The sequence below is a fragment of the Gymnoscopelus braueri genome, assembly GCF_963280865.1.
Source record: "Gymnoscopelus braueri genome assembly, chromosome: 3".
NCBI classification, from domain to species: Eukaryota; Metazoa; Chordata; class Actinopteri; order Myctophiformes; family Myctophidae; genus Gymnoscopelus; species Gymnoscopelus braueri.
Genome location: NC_137612.1, coordinates 35106650 through 35122751, shown reverse-complemented (window position 1 = coordinate 35122751; position 16102 = coordinate 35106650). Strand labels below are relative to the sequence as shown.

At 42.8% G+C, this 16102-nt stretch overlaps 1 protein-coding gene across 5 annotated transcripts in view; it reads left to right on the top strand.

Annotated features, from left to right (window-relative positions):
• The window catches only part of atp2b2 (ATPase plasma membrane Ca2+ transporting 2), a 232678-nt gene that overhangs the window by 195910 nt on the left and 20666 nt on the right, over positions 1-16102 (top strand). For all 5 annotated transcript variants that reach the window (XM_080422712.1, XM_080422711.1, XM_080422715.1 and 2 more), the window contains 2 exons: positions 11063-11304; positions 11691-11925. In XM_080422712.1, coding sequence (XP_080278838.1) covers positions 11063-11304; positions 11691-11925 — 477 coding nt within the window. The remainder of the gene's footprint in view (positions 1-11062; positions 11305-11690; positions 11926-16102) is intronic.

Below are 16102 nucleotides of genomic sequence, written 5' to 3'. Positions count from 1 at the left end.
GGATCACTTTCAGAACTATTTTATGAACAATACAAACGTTGACAGCCATTCAAAATCCATCAGGACATCTGGGATGCAATCGGTCTCACTCGCCCTCGGAAAGTTTAGTTAGTAACAGAGTTGAAGAGGCGATTATGAGTAGCATAATAGCATTACCTCAGGTACAACTATCCTGCCTCATTATAATTAATAATCAGAGTCAGGGGGTGGACGGTGGCGCAGTCGGTAGCGCTGTCCCCTCACAGCTAGAAGGTCCTGGGTTCGATTCCCGCCGGGGACGCTGTGGGTGCTGGGGGCGTGTTCTCTCCTCCACGTCATCAGTGCCCATACCCTAGGTGGGGTTGGCGAAAGGGGCTTTCTGTGTGGAGTTTGCATGTTCTCCCGTGTCTCCTATGGTAGGTACCCTCACAAAAACATGCAGCAATCCTGGTTTCTAGACTGCCTCCCCCTGGTCAGCGGGCGCCTGATGGAGGGGAAGGGAACTGGTTGGAATAGCGTGTTCCTTCCACGCGCTACGTCCAACCGGGGAAACTCCCCTTTGTCAGGTGAAAAGAAGCGGCCTGCTCACTCCTCATGCATTGAAGGAGGCATGAGCTTCAGCTTGGGCTCTCCCTAGGCTGGCAGAGGGAGAGTAGCGCCCAGGATTACATAGGCAATTGGCACTGGGTGAAAAAATATGGGTTACAAAATCGTGGGATAAAAATGTTAAAGATTATTTAGTCAGATTATTCATATATCCTATTCTATTGCATGTGTCTTTCAGCGCCACTGAAACGGAAATCTCCCTCTCTCTATCTGGCTCTCTCTCTCCCTCTGTGTGGGCTCTGACACAGGCTCACACAGCGTGTTTGGTGCTACTGTTTACAGAACGTATCTTTCATCAGTGTGGATGCTCACATTGTTATCGCTATCGCTATTGTGCTTGGTGTGAACGGCCCTTGAGACGTAATTTTTTCCCGCCGTCACGCGGCGGCAGCGCAGATTTCCCCCCTCCCTGATTTATAAGCTGATAACGCGCCACATCCGCGAAGCGTTGTGAGCTTATCGATCGGCTATTTTTGGTCCGTGACACCATCATAAGACATAGAATAAATCGGGGCTTAAAAGACAAGGAGAAGAAGTAATAACAAACAGGAAGGCAGGGCGGCTTATGTGAGGAGAACATGAGACGGGGGTCATGAATGTGCAAATTAAATGGAGAGCGGGGGATTGGAGGGGATTGAAGATGCGGGGATCGAAGTGAGGAGGGAGGATTAAAAGGATCGAGGGCCCCCAGGTGGAAACAGGAAGTTAGGGTGCCAGATGCCCCGTGGCATATGTCCTTGCCTGTGGGATCACCCAAGGACCAAGGGAGAGGGCAGCTGGTCCTTAGTCATGTCCAGGCCAAGACACGCCCAGCCTGAGTGCTGCCGGTGCCAGCTCAGGGCATCCCATGCCAGCTACCATCCTACCATGCGTAGAGACCCACGTCATCATTGTAGAGGATTTACTATTACTCATTACTCAATACGTCAGTACTCAGGTTTTTCACTTAAATAAATACCACCAAATACCACAATAACGCAATGTAGAAATACTCTTGTTACAAATACAAGGCTTGTGTTCAAGTATTGGTATCAAAATAAACTTTAAGTACCAATGTAAAAGTATTCAAATTTGTCAAAATATGTCCAAAGTTTTTTGAAAATAGCACATCTACAAGCTCACAACGCGTTGCATTACGACGCGTTGTGAGCTTGTAGATTGGCTATTTTCAAATAGCCAAATTAAATTAGGCATAAGTTGTTAATTTGTTTTACGTTATCTAAATCTACAAAGCAACTAGTTACTAAAGTTTTCAAACAATTGCAGTGGACAATATTACAGCATATATTTGCCTCAGTCAGAGATGTAGTGGTGTAGAAGTATAAAGTATCAACAAATGGAAATACCCAAGTAAAGTAAAAGCACCTCGTAATTGTAGCTAAGTACAGTATTTGAGTAAATGTACTTAGTTACTTTGCACCACTGGAGCCCAGGGTTATCTCAGAGAGCTAACTGCAGTTGTTTTGACACCAATCTGGTTATTGCTCATCTCTTCCTGTCCTTTTCAGTCCTGCTGCTTGTCTCGTCCAATCTCTGTCTTTTGTCTCTCTGTCCGTGTCAGCCAGCCTCCGTCCTTCATACTTCTAATATCAAAGTAAAAAACAGAAACATCAACATTTCTTTCAATTGGAGCTGATTGCCATCAGGGTTATTATAGTTTGGAAATGTTCATTTGTTTATAATTTTGTATTTTATTTTGACTTAATGTTTTCAGTTTCAAGTAGTTTTATTTAGTTTTTAAAGCAGGTTTGTTAGTTTAGTTTCGTTTTTTGTGATAAGACTTAGTTTTAACTCAAGAAAAATAGCGAAATAGACGAAGGACATTCTCTCTATGATTTTATATGAAAATGAAAATGTATGCTGTATTTCATACATCATCGTCTGACAGTGTCAAGGAAAAGCTCACAACCTGTTGCAACATGACGCATTGTGAGATTGTAGATATTATGCTTTTCACTCTTTTTGAAATGTTTTTCAAATGTGCCTATAATGAAATGCCCTATGGATGTCAGGTTGAAGGTGGGTGTCTGTGGGTTTTATAAATATTTAACCAATGAAAAGACAATAACAATAATAGCTACATTGAATCCATTCGGACACAGGTGCTTGTTTCCATTTCCTGAAAAGTAACAGTTCTGGATGTCAAGGTCTCCAGCCGACAGTGACAATATTTTTCTTTGCAGGCATCTGAACAGACTCTATTTCTCCACTCTTATCGGCCCATCACCCACATGTATTTTCTTTATGTTTATCCGATACAGTATGCAGCAGGTTCTCCCAAACGCTTCCCAAACAACACAGATGAGACCAATAGCATCATTACTCATTAATCAACGACAGGCAAGGTCTCCATAATGTAATCTTTGCTCATTAGGAAAAGGGATTAATTATATAATTTTTTACTCAAATACAGTATGAAGTATTCATGGTCCTGTTTGTCTGTGGCAGTGAGACACGCAGCTGAACATTAACCAGATGTGTCCAATTACCAGGAGAACAAGGCATGGTGGCACCCTGATTGGCCTTTTAATGATTCATGAGATTTCACATTACTCTCTGCTGTGTTCTCAACCTCTCGAATACCGGATCACATTGGCTCCATCTTAAGGTACTGTGAAGCAGTGGTTCTAGGACCCCCAAATTGATGTATTTTGGTTGGTTGCAGGCCCCCATCTGAAAAGATTTAGTGCCAGGGACCCCATAAGTGAAGATTTGCGTTGTTAACATTTTTCAAAATCATTCAAGATTTCACAATTATTTCAACATTATTGGTGTAAATAAGAGATTATAATATAATAATAGATTATATTTTTTTGGACACATCACTACGTCTCTCTCTCTCTCTCTCTCTCTCGCTCTCGCTCTCTCTCTCTCTCTCTCTCTCTCTCTCTCTCTCTCTCTCTCTCTCTCTCTCTCTCTCTCTCTCTCTCTCTCTCCCCCTGTGTTGCGGGTCTTGGGTATGCACGCGTATGTCATAATTAACGCTCGCCATGTGTGTGTGTGTACACATTGTGCTGGTCACTCTGTGTGTGTGTGTGTCTGCCTGACAAATTGTAACACTGCTGCACAAAAAGAAGGACAGACCTTTTAACTCTGAACTAAAAATATAGTCAACGACATCACCATCCGTACGCACAGACCAGTATGTTTAGCCGATAGAAGCACTTCCATATGAACAGACCTCACGGGCCACACTGTGGGTCTGCGGTATTGTTCTCACAAATATATTAAATAGCATAGTTGACGGCAGTGCTGGCGCCAGACCTTGATCAGCAGGGTATAGTATATATTTTTCATGGGAGGCACTTTATTTTTAAACACCACTAGATAGGCTATATAACAAATGCTCTTGTATGGCATGAAGCCCATAAACACAATAATGCGCCAAAAACATGATGTAAAATAATGCACGGACTACAAACAATAAGTCAAATGAAACACAATTACATTAGGCTATCAATCAGAGCACTAGCAGACAAGTTGAGGCGCAAAACACTTATGCCTACAGTATTATTAGACTTACTTCAAATTTAAACACATAATCATAAGGAATCTTGTCGTCCATACAGAAAGCTGACAAACACAGTTCAGTCAGGACAACTCATGAATGGATACAATTCTATTATATAACATATATTCTATATTCTATTACATAAAAGTAGATCCAAAACGACAGGTGGTAGCTGGGGTGGTGGAGCGTGAGCAGCAAATTTTAGTAGCAGCACAGACAGCATTAGGCAGCAGCAAAAGGCAAGCAAGGAATGAGCAATGCAACTTCCCGATTTAAATAGGGTGCTCTATTATGAAGAGAGTATGCGATTGAGAATAGAACATGGAGCTGAGAAAGACCAATGGTTGGCCAGCAGCAACTGCACTGAGTTCCCTGACAGAACTTGCTCTGCGCATGTACCATGCACTACGCTCATTGATTTCATCGCATTACTGTTATTTATTGCCACCTCCACGAAAAGGAAAAGAGGGAAAGGGAGAAAGAAACTGCGTCTCCACAGCGGAAGTGATTGACAATTTCAGTACCATGGACAGTTCAAATCCGACTCTGCCCTAAATGTATGCCTGCATTATCCTGTATTTTTAACCTAAGAATTAATTTGGGAATGTACGTATTTGTATTTATGAATGTATGAATATTTATTAATAACACATATAAAAATGTTGTAATGCTGTACTGGTCAATCTGGATTGGGAGGCACAAAGTCCAGTCTGGGGGGCCTATGCCCCCCCCATGGTGCCAGTACTGGTTGACGTGACACACTCGCACGCACGCACGCACGCACGCACGCACGCACGCACGCACGCACGCACGCACGCACGCACGCACGCACGCACGCACGCACGCACGCACGCACGCACACACACACACACACACACACACACACACACACACACACACACACACACACACACACACACACACACACACACACACAGACATGCCCATCCCGTAACAAATATACCTATACCACATCCAGATAATGGTCTAGTGTGCTGCCTGCAATGTGTTACATTGAGGGAAATAACAGATAGTGTAGATATCTAGGGCCAGCAGCTCAGTATTTTATCTTTATCTTTATTGTCTCCGCCAGGCCGAAAGGCATGGCGAGAGAGTATGTTTTGCCCCCTGTCCGTCCGTCCGTGTGTGTGTGTGTGTCCGTCCGTGTGTCCGTCCGTGTGTCCGTCATTCTGTCATTTTGTGTACAGCTAATCTCCGGAACCGTTGGCTTGATCGCAACGAAACTGTGCACACACACTCCCTGGATGCCAGAGCAGAACCTCTGCCCCAGATTTTTCAAATTAGCCTTTTATAGCGCCACCAGGAGGCCGCTTTTTGCAAAACACACTTCTTGACAGTACTCCTACAGATTTTATTCAAACATCACGCAAATCAGTACACAGTATCTCTATAGTCATGTGATCAACACGGATCTGTCCAATTTTCCATATTTCATCCTGATTGGCTAAGGTTGGCTTCCAAAGTTTGCAGGATTGCTCCGTTTTCAACAAAATGCCTCAAATCATGAACGCAGCTTGCGATTTCCGTGAGATTTCACACACACATTCCCACTAGGCCGAGGAAGAAATGCCACTTGAAAATGTTCAAATCAGCCTCATGGTGGCGCTATAAATGGACGATTTATGTTTTTAACTATAACTGCACCGATCTGCATGAAACTTTGCACGCACACTCCTTAGAGGCCAAGGAAAAACAACTGACCTGCATTTTTCACATTTGCCTTTCATAGCGCCACCAGGAGGCCGACTTATGTAAAACACATTCTTTGATATTAAGCCTTCAGAATTTATCCAAATTTCACGCACATCGGTACACTTGATCTCTATAGTCATGTGATCACGATGATGTGATCACGATGGATCTTTTAAAAATTTCATATTCCATCCTGATTGGCTAACATTGACATCTAAAGTTTGCAGGAGTGGCCCGTTTTGAACAAAATGCCACAAATCATGAATGCAGCGTCCGATTGCGACACTTTGCACGCACATTCGCACTACATTGAAGAACAAATGCCACCCTTTTAACATTGCCCTATTATAGCGCCACCATGAGGCCAATTTTGCAACACTTTTCTTTTTTATATTACTCCTACAAATTCAAACATCATGCAAATCGGTACACATATAGTCAAGTGATCAAGATGGTTCCATCCAATTTTTCATATTCCATCCTGATTGGCTAATTCCGAACATTGCTGCCCCACAATAACCTACCTGACCTGGCGGAGACCTGTGCTCCGAGGAGCACTTTTTCTAGTTCTCATTTATCTTGGTTTGGTTCTATACTTACTCTTACCTGTACCTCCGCTGCGTTTCATTATCACTGTTGTTGCAGATATAACACCTGAATTTCATCAATTTCATCTAAATGCTTTGGCATTTAAGCTTCCGTATAAGCATCTCATTAACATCCTTCATCCTAAGCTTGTGTGGATAATGGGCCCCACTTGTGGATGAGTGCTACAGTAACAGTGCCAGGAAGACATTAATTTGATTAACTGCATTGCTAAAACAGAAACTTGCTGACTGAAGGGAAAAAAAGCAACAGATTGAAAATCTTAACGTTAGAAATGCCAAACGTTCCCCTTCAATCTAATCTAGGTAGGAAGCTTGCTCAGAAGAATATCAATCCTGTTGTCAAGCAATTTTACAATATTCACACCACTTCTATTTTGCACATTATGTCATGCTCGTGGAGTGAGAAACCACACCCTGCTTTGGCTTTGTGTGAATAATTACAGCACAGCAAACCCCAGGTATTGGGGAACTGAATATACAGTAGATAATAACTTCTTCTATAATCAAATAGTGCTATCTACTCATGTAGTGTATAAGGAAAGGCATACACATTAGTTTTGATTTCTTCACTGATTTAATGACTTTAAGCCACCCTTCATGAAAACATGCATTCCCCAAAACTCTCTACGTCGTCCTCAGACGAGCCCTCCATCGGAGTCTCCAGTCATCTCGGTTCTCCATACATCTGGCCAGCTCCTTTGTGCTTTCTGCACCAGCATCTTTCTTTAGTACATCCACGTAGGTACTGTAGGTGTGGGACGTCCTCTTGATCGATGCCCGTGTGTTGGTTCCCACAGAACGAGCTTTTTGACCGGGAATTCTCGGTGCCGGTGGCAGTGGCCGGCTAGTCTCATCCTCCTGACTGCTATCTTTTCTGATACACTTGGTAGTGCCCCGTACAGACGCTTGTTGGTAATGTGCTCGTCCTGGTTGATGTTCAGTACCACACGTAAAATTCTGGTGTAGCACCCGTCCAGGGACTTCTGTAGGGCTTGCTTTAGTGTCCAGCATTCCGTAGAGGAGAGCGGACTCCACAGTCGCAGAGAAGAAACCGATCTTGATGCGTCGGGGGAGGTTGGATTTCCACACACTGGTCATGCCATTAAGAGCTCTCCAGGCTAGTGCTTTCCTCACCTTAAGGTCCTTTTCTGTGGAGCCGACCCATGCGCCCAGGTATTTAAAGTCACTGACCTCCTTTAGCACAGTGCCTTCTGTTGTTGTTAGGGGCGGATGTTCTTGGGGGATGTTATAGGTCATGACCTCGGTTTTCTTTGGATTTAGCATGAGGCCAACCCTAGCACACTCTAACTCCACTCTGGACAAGAGCTCCTGTGCCTGCTTTATGTGGTCAGATAGCAGGCAGATGTCGTCAGCGTAGTCCAGGTCTGTCAGGGTTTCTGCAGGGTGTCTCGTTGACCTTCTGGGCGTGATAGTGAAGCCGAGCTCATGCTCCCTTCCTTTCATAGCTTGTCTCAGAGCATAGTCCAGTACTGTTATAAAAAGGAAGGGGGCTAGGGTGTCACCCTGCAGCACTCCGGTTTGGATGTTGAACTCCTCGCTGTTACCGTCGGGCATTGTCACTTAGGCTCTCGTTCCCGTGTACATGGTCCCAATGGCTCGGAGTAAACAATACCTGAAAATTATTATTTTTCTCTTTTTCTCCCAATTTAGTCGTTATGCCAATTCCAGATTCCCCAAGAAAAGATGCACGGCATCATTTTGGACCAACTGTTGGCATGAGAGTGAGCCCTGACTAACCGCAACATAAAGGGCATTACAATAGTCAAGGCGGGTTGTAAAAAAAACAGTCTTTCCCAGTCTTTCCCTTCACAATCAGGGAAAGACTTGACCTTTGATAAAAGCCTTAGCTGGAAGTCCAATTTTATGACAGCATTTATCTGTGAAACCAAATAAAAAAACAATTTGTTTTGTTATTTTTGGCATTTTCATGCTTCATTCAGATAGTCACAGTGAAGAGAGACAGGAAATGCGGACAGAGAGCAGGGGAAACTAATTTTAATAATATAAAATTAATATAAAAAATAGATGAAAAAAGGAAATGAATGTTTTTCTCTTTTTTTTAACCTTGAAAATGAGATTTCAGTGTCATATCGAAAAACTTTAAGTATACTATGTTGGTCCCATTGATCAAAAAAAAATCGATTGACTGATCATTAAAATAGAAACATGCTCTGAAAATGCACGTGGCCCACCCATGTGACAACTTAATGGGTGGGCCACTAACGCTTTTGCGATTTTCAAGTGGGCCCTGATCCAAAAAAGGAACCTGTAGCCCATGTGCTACAGTATAAATCCATTTTGATTGATTGATTGATTGATTGATTGCTTGATTGATTGATTGATTGATTGATTGATTGATTGATTGATTGATTGATGTGACGTGATAACATTGTGTTCCAAGATTGTCTTGTACCGTTGGAGAAAAGAAACGTGAGTTATTTTATTGGTACACATCTTTTATCAAGCCAAGATGACAATCAACCCGAAGAATGTGTGGTTGTAAAATGACACAAAAAGAACGTCAGGACTCAGGAAGTGTGCCGCTATCTCAGAACAGTCTGTGTAGGTACAGTATAAGCCGGTGCTGTAGAGCGCTGCTGTCACTTCAGGGCAACTTCTGTACTATCAGGTTTGTTCGATGACTGAAATGGAAATATTTAATGACAAAATGGATAAGAAATGAGAATTGTCATGGTCTTCTATACTAATGCATTTTTTCCCTCTACATGTCACTGACAGTGTTTTAGAGAGTTGGTATAGTGAGTGAGGCTCAGAAGATGACAGTAAGATATACTAGTTGAATAAGAACCCTGTAAGATGCGAATGGAGGCTGAGAGAGAAGCTCTGAGTCAGCCGTTCCCAACCTTTTTCCGGATCAGGGCCCACATTAACGTCTCGAAAGAGTTGGCGGCCCACCCATCTGACCACTTAACATTTTCAGAGCATGTTTATTTTAATGATCAATCAATCGATTGTGTTCCTGCTTGGATCAGTTGAACTAACACAGTATACTTTAAGTTCCTATTCATCTGTATCACAATGAAAACTAAATTTTCAAGGTTTTAAAGAAAAATACTACAATATTTTTGTTTTTCTTTACATAATTTTTTTTTAATGTTAAAGTTATATTAGCAGTAAAATCTTACTGTTATATTAGCAGTAAAATGTTAGTCTTGCAATATCCTCACTGCCCACTAGTGGCCTCCGGCCCACAGGTTGAGAACCACTGCTTTAAGTGATGTTAGAGTGAAGAGCACCCTTCTGCTTTCCATGTCACTCCCCCAAAGTGTGCTTTGCACAGTATTACCATGGCAACGCCATGAGCTGTTCCACAGGCTGGCTAGACGAGCATACAGTATACACGCACACGCGCACGCACGCACGCACGCACGCACGCACGCACGCACGCACGCACGCACGCACGCACGCACGCACGCACGCACGCACGCACACACACACACACACACACACACACACACACACACACACACACACACACACACACACACACACACACACACACACACACACACACACACTGGCCATAACTCATAGAAATTGTTGATAGTGAATCGACTGGGATGCTCAAAGACAGATGATGAGAGACATCACACACTTCACACGCAACTTTTCTCTCAGAGATAGACACATGGAAGAAATCATTGCAGTAAAACCAAATATAATAGAACTATTTGTTATTCATTATGCTAATTCTTATTATTTTCTTTGCCTTTTCTAACTTTTTCTAGATTCGAATTTCTTTCTTACATTGTTTTCCTTGGGTGTGTGAACATACTGGGCTGTTGTTTTAGGAATGAAAAAACAGAAGGGATGTTGACATAAACAGTCAAAGAAGACAACAAAAGAGACAATTATTTTTGATTGGCTACTCTTGGCTTCATGATGCATTTGTAGTAAAAAACAAAAACAAAAACAAAGAGTAAAATGAATATACTCTCATATTGCTTCAAATGAATATATCACAGTAAAACTCCATTGTGAACAATTTTGCAATTACAGTTTGAAACTTGTTGTCTGAAATGAGAGCATCCAAATTTTTTCCATCCATCTCATCTGCTCTCCCCTCCCACACGCAGCAGCCCTTTCACCTGCTCGCTGCTTCATTATCACTAGCTCAGGGGTCTTCAACAGAGGGTCCGGAACCCCTAAGGGATCCGCAGAGTAACTGCAGGGGGGCCGCCAAATCTTTGTGTGATAGGGACTCATTTTTTTTTTACACTAACCACTTGAACCCTATCATCCCTATTCTGAGGGGAACATTAGCCGAAAATACCAGATCTACACAACGCCTCACGCTACGAGGCGTTGTTATAATAGGTTAGTGTTATAATAGGTGAATATTCTGCGAAAGTTCATACATTTTTTTTATCTATTTCCGAACCATCATATATAGGGTTTAAGTGGTTAATACTGTACCGCAAACGGTTGATCTTCAAATAATTCATAAAATCATGGGAAATCTCTCTCTCTCGCTCTCTCTTTTACTCTCTCTCTCTCTCTCTCTCTCTCTCTCTCTCTCTCTCTCTCTCTCTCTCTCTCTCTCTCACTCTCTTTCTGTTTCTCTCTATCTCTCTCTCCTTCTCCCTCTCTTCCTTTTCTCCAGCCCCCAGATAAGGAAGGTGGTCTCCCGAAGCAGGTTGGTAACAAGACAGAGTGCAGCCTGCTTGGCCTGGTGTTGGACCTGAAGCGAGACTACCAGCCCATCCGGAACCAGCTCCCAGAGGAGAAGCTCTACAAGGTGTACACGTTCAACTCCTCCAGGAAGTCCATGAGCACCGTCGTCCAACTGCCAGACGGAAACTTCCGCATGTACAGCAAGGGAGCCTCTGAGATCGTCCTCAAGAAGTGAGTCACTCCAAGTAGAAAGACCAGCAGTTTTAGAGGATATCTGTGATCATTGGGACGTAGTTAATAATAGATGCCAAGGAATTTGTAAGAAATTCAATTTGTGGGTATTTTTATGTCAAAAGTCCAATATTAATTACTTCCTGTCAAACAAAAACATATTGCATGGTTTCCTCTGCAGGCTCTTTTCAAATGTTTTGGCGTATACAGTACGTTATGTCCCCATTATGACCACGTCATTATGACCGATCTACAATCTCACAACGCATCGTGATGCAACACGTTGTGAGCTTGTAGGTCGGCTTTGGACATACAAGGTTTCCACCTGACAGCGATGAAATGAAACCGTGGTCTGGGTCAATCTAAGCCCTTCTCCTGGCCTCCAGGTGCAGCCGCATTCTGAACGAGGTGGGCGAGCTGCGGCCGTTCCGCCCACGGGACAAGGACGACATGGTGAAGAAGGTGATTGAGCCCATGGCGTGTGAGGGCCTGAGGACCATCTGCGTGGCGTACCGCGACTTCCCCGGTGACCCCGAGCCCAACTGGGACGATGAGAACAGCATCCTTAATGACCTGGTGGCCATCTGTGTTGTCGGGATAGAGGATCCTGTCAGGCCAGAGGTACATGTGTGTGTGTGTACAGTGTGTGTGTGTGTGTGTGTGTGTGTGTGTGTGTGTGTGTGTGTGTGTGTGTGTGTGTGTGTGTGTGTGTGTGTGTGTGTGTGTGTGTGTGCGTTTGTGTGTGCGTTTGTGTGTGCGTGTGCGTGTGCGCACACACACGCCTGCGTGTGTGGGTTCGGCATGGATGTCACCACTACTTTTCTCAATTGTTTTTCTTCCCCTCTGTTCTACAACCAAAACTCCCTGGTAGACTGGTAGACTGGTAGACTTATGTATTTCTTGTGTAGGATCTGTTTGTGTGAGTGCCATCATGTTTGGTGATAGGATATGGTGAAGGTCCGATTCAGTGTTAAACATGTGTATATACATCTCATCTGGGTGGTCTCAATGGTAACTTTAAAGTCATAATTTTATTTTGTATTTTTAGCAATGTAAACAACTAAAGGGATGAGTCAAAGTTACTTAATGAATATACATAATGTATGTAAATGAGTACAGCTCCCGTGTGGCAGCTATTTTGTAGATGGTTGAATATAGTACAGAGTAAACACACTAAATGCAGCTACTTATACTAACATATATCAACAGTCTGTAAAAGATTATTAAATTATGTGGCATTGTGCATTAGATATTCTATATCTGATACTATATATATGCTGCTAAGTGACTCGTACTCGTAAAATGTGATATTCTGCCTCATTTATTATTTATATTTTTAGGATACACCTTTCACCCACTCTTTCACAGAATTGATAGTCAACGAAGTCAGTATGTCCAGAATATGTCCAAAATGAAGTGTTGAGTTGTGGTGGAGGGTTAGTTTAGGATTGACAGTATTGGAATCCCAGTGAAACTTATTGCATACCGTTCAAATAACAGCAGAATAGAGTACGAACACAAGGTTGTAAAACAGCATTATAGTGTTTTATCAGGATGAAGGATGTCTTCCTTACGTCACTGGTTCACCTCCCAGCCCACCTGTGTCTGTGTTGAAGCGTCCCTGAGCAAGACACCTAAACCCCACTGTCCCCTTGCTGTCTCCAAACCCCTCTCATTCAGCCTCTCCCTGTTTATTCATTCTCTCCTTCCCCATATATCTCTCTCTCTTTCTCTCTATCTCTCTCTCTCTCTTTCTCCTATTCTCTCTCTCTCTCTCTCTCTCTCTCTCTCTCTCTCTCTCTCTCTCTCTCTCTCTCTCTCTCTCTCTCTCTCTCTCTCTCTCTCTCTCTCTCTCTGTTATTTTGACTCTTTCATCTTCTTGTTGTGCTCTCTACACAAGCATCTGCACACAGCTAGATAAGAATTAAATAAGAAGTAAAACTGAGAGAGACAGGGAAGCCTGGACCGCTGGCGTATCGGTCCGGGCACGGGCAAGTAAACAAGCTAGTAAACAAACTACTGTAAAAAGAAATTCCCCACTGTACTGCTGTGTGTGGTTGTCATGTATTAGAGCAAGCTACTGTAACCTCTGAAAAGGTTACATTTATATATTATTTTTTCATTATTTATGTCCACAATGGTGCATGCAGTCATACTCATAGTGCATCTGTCATCTGTTTTCTACTCAGTAGAAAACAGATGATAAAATCTGAAGTATTCATTTAACTCAAACCTAAACTACCTTACAAAAGAGATAAGCTGTTTTTTGAAAGATATCAAGACAGAAAACTTGAAAAGCAGGCAAAAAAAGGGTAGGTTGATCCCCACTTCGCTTCTGCTGCAGTAGCCACTTGACATTTTGACATTTTCAATAGTGCAAAACCGCTCTAAACACGTCATATGTAAACAGAAGACATCTTTCCAAACATTATTGCAGCAATAGCTAATATCAGCAGATATTTGGAATGAGATTAAATGAGATGACTGTCTTCCATCTTAAAGGTCATATCACACAGACTGGTAAACATGTTTTGGGTTGGTTTGTTGGTTTGTCATCTAATTCCATCCCCTGGAACTAGATGTTCTTTGAGCAAACCCACAGCTCTGTTGGCTTGACATAGATCAGTGTTTCTAAAACATATGGTCGTGATCCATTTGGGGCCCTGGACCCTGGGTAAATATCCCTTTTCTCTATCTTACATTTCTCAAAACATTTTCAGAAGATATTTCCGAAATTTCCAAATAATTAAACATTTTCAAAAGTTAAATAGCCAGGCTACAAGCTCACAGTCACAACAACACATTTTGATACCACGTGTTGTGTACCGCTTAAGTGGTTAATTCACAATGTATTTTGTATTTTGTAAGTTTGGATCCCGGGGAGGCACAACATTTCTCTTTTGGGTCTGAAGCTGAAGATGTTTGGGAACGCCTGACCTAGAGACATGCTCAGCCAAAAAGGAGAATGGGGATAGGACGAGAAAGAGTCAGGAGAATGTAAACAGATCCATCTATAGAGACATTAGACTGTCACCTTCCTGACTCGTTGCCTGCACCTCTGGCAGGCCCGGCTGTATTTTTTATAAGGTACCTGCTCTCCTCCGCGATCCTTCTCTCACTAATGGCCTGGTCATTCAGCTAAAGAGAAAACCAGAGAGTCAACTGTAGCGACGGGGCGTGCAGATGGAATTACAGGTTCAGAGACGGGCAGGAAGACAGGCAGACAACGGGAAAGGGAAGACAGAGCACGGGCAAACCGATCTCCAGATAACCCTGTAGGCAGGTAACGGTTACAGGTGGTAGGATATGCATGGAACTACTCTGCTACGTTGTGCTCCAGAGCTTATTTACCTTTTATATGGCTGTTGCTTAGTGGGTAGAGAAAGGAGGTCTTGGTAATCAGGAGGTCTCTGGTTCACCTCCCAGCCCACCTATGTCTATGTGTTGAAGCGTCCCTGAGCAAGACACCTAAACCCTAACCCCCCCCCCCCCCATAATGCTGTTTTACAACCTTCGTTCGTAATCTATTCTGCTGTCATTTGAACGTAATGTTTATCACAATTGAAGACCATAGATGCACGGTTAAATGGCAGGTACAACACAGTATACTATGAATGAAGTGAGATTTGAGATAGGGTTGGAAACAGACACCGTTTAGATGACGTCAGCGTGTAATTGCGGGTATCTGATCAGGTAGTTCAGTAGTTCAATTGCAACATCCCCGGTTCAGCTCACAATACTTGAGAATCTCGGTGCTGATGGGAGATTTTGTTACACGGAACGGGGAGAAAACACCAACAGGAATTGAACCAAACATCCCATCCATAGACATCGCCGCTCTCTCACTAATGGAACAAATAATGAAGAAAAAATGAACAAATTTGTAAGCTATTAGATTATTATTATTTTTGTATATTCACTAACACATTTTGAGTAAACAGCATAAAATACCATAATTAGCTACAGTGTCTATAACAATTGAACTTAAACTCAGTATATTTAATTGTACGTCAAATAGAAAATAAATGCAATGCATTGCTGTTTTCGCTGAATTTTCTCCAGTGATTTTAGTAGATACATGGAAAGAATGTTTAGGAGACATTCAGCTGAGTTGTGTCGAAGCACCTCTATAAATGATGTACAATTATACTCTAATTATGTAGAATGTGTTCTGTTCATACTGTATCTCTGTCTGTTTGTTTACTTTCTCGGCTCATTAAGGATCTGGTTGTCTCTGCCCTCTCTAGCGGTATAGAGATTTGACTATGTACAGTAACCCCCCCTCTATCTCTCTTTACTCTTGCTTGTGAAGGCACAGCAGCATGTGCCTGTCCATGTGTTTGTGTGCAAATTAATGCATTTTTAAAAATTGAATATGTTTGTGCAGATCTGTGTATGTGTGGGCTGGGCTCGCCTATATACCGACCTTGGCCACGGAGCCAATTCAAAGGCAGAGCGCGCCTTTGAATTAATGCTAGTGCAAGCGCTATAGCTGGCTGCCTGGCTCTACTGCGGATCAATCTACTATATCTATCACACCTAATCTAATACCACTATCTGGGAGGCAGGCAGCTCAGATAAGATGCTTTCTTATCATCATAAACTGTTACTAGAAAGCTCTTCTGTTGATTCAAAAGTTATACTGGCAGCAATGGCAACTTTGAAGTGTGACTTGGGAGAATTGAAGGGAATGACAACTGTGTGCGTGTGCGTGTGCGTGCGCGCGCGCGCGTGTGTGTGTGTGTGTGTGTGCGTGTGCGTGTGCGTGTGCGTGTGCGTGTGCGTGTATCGTGTGTAT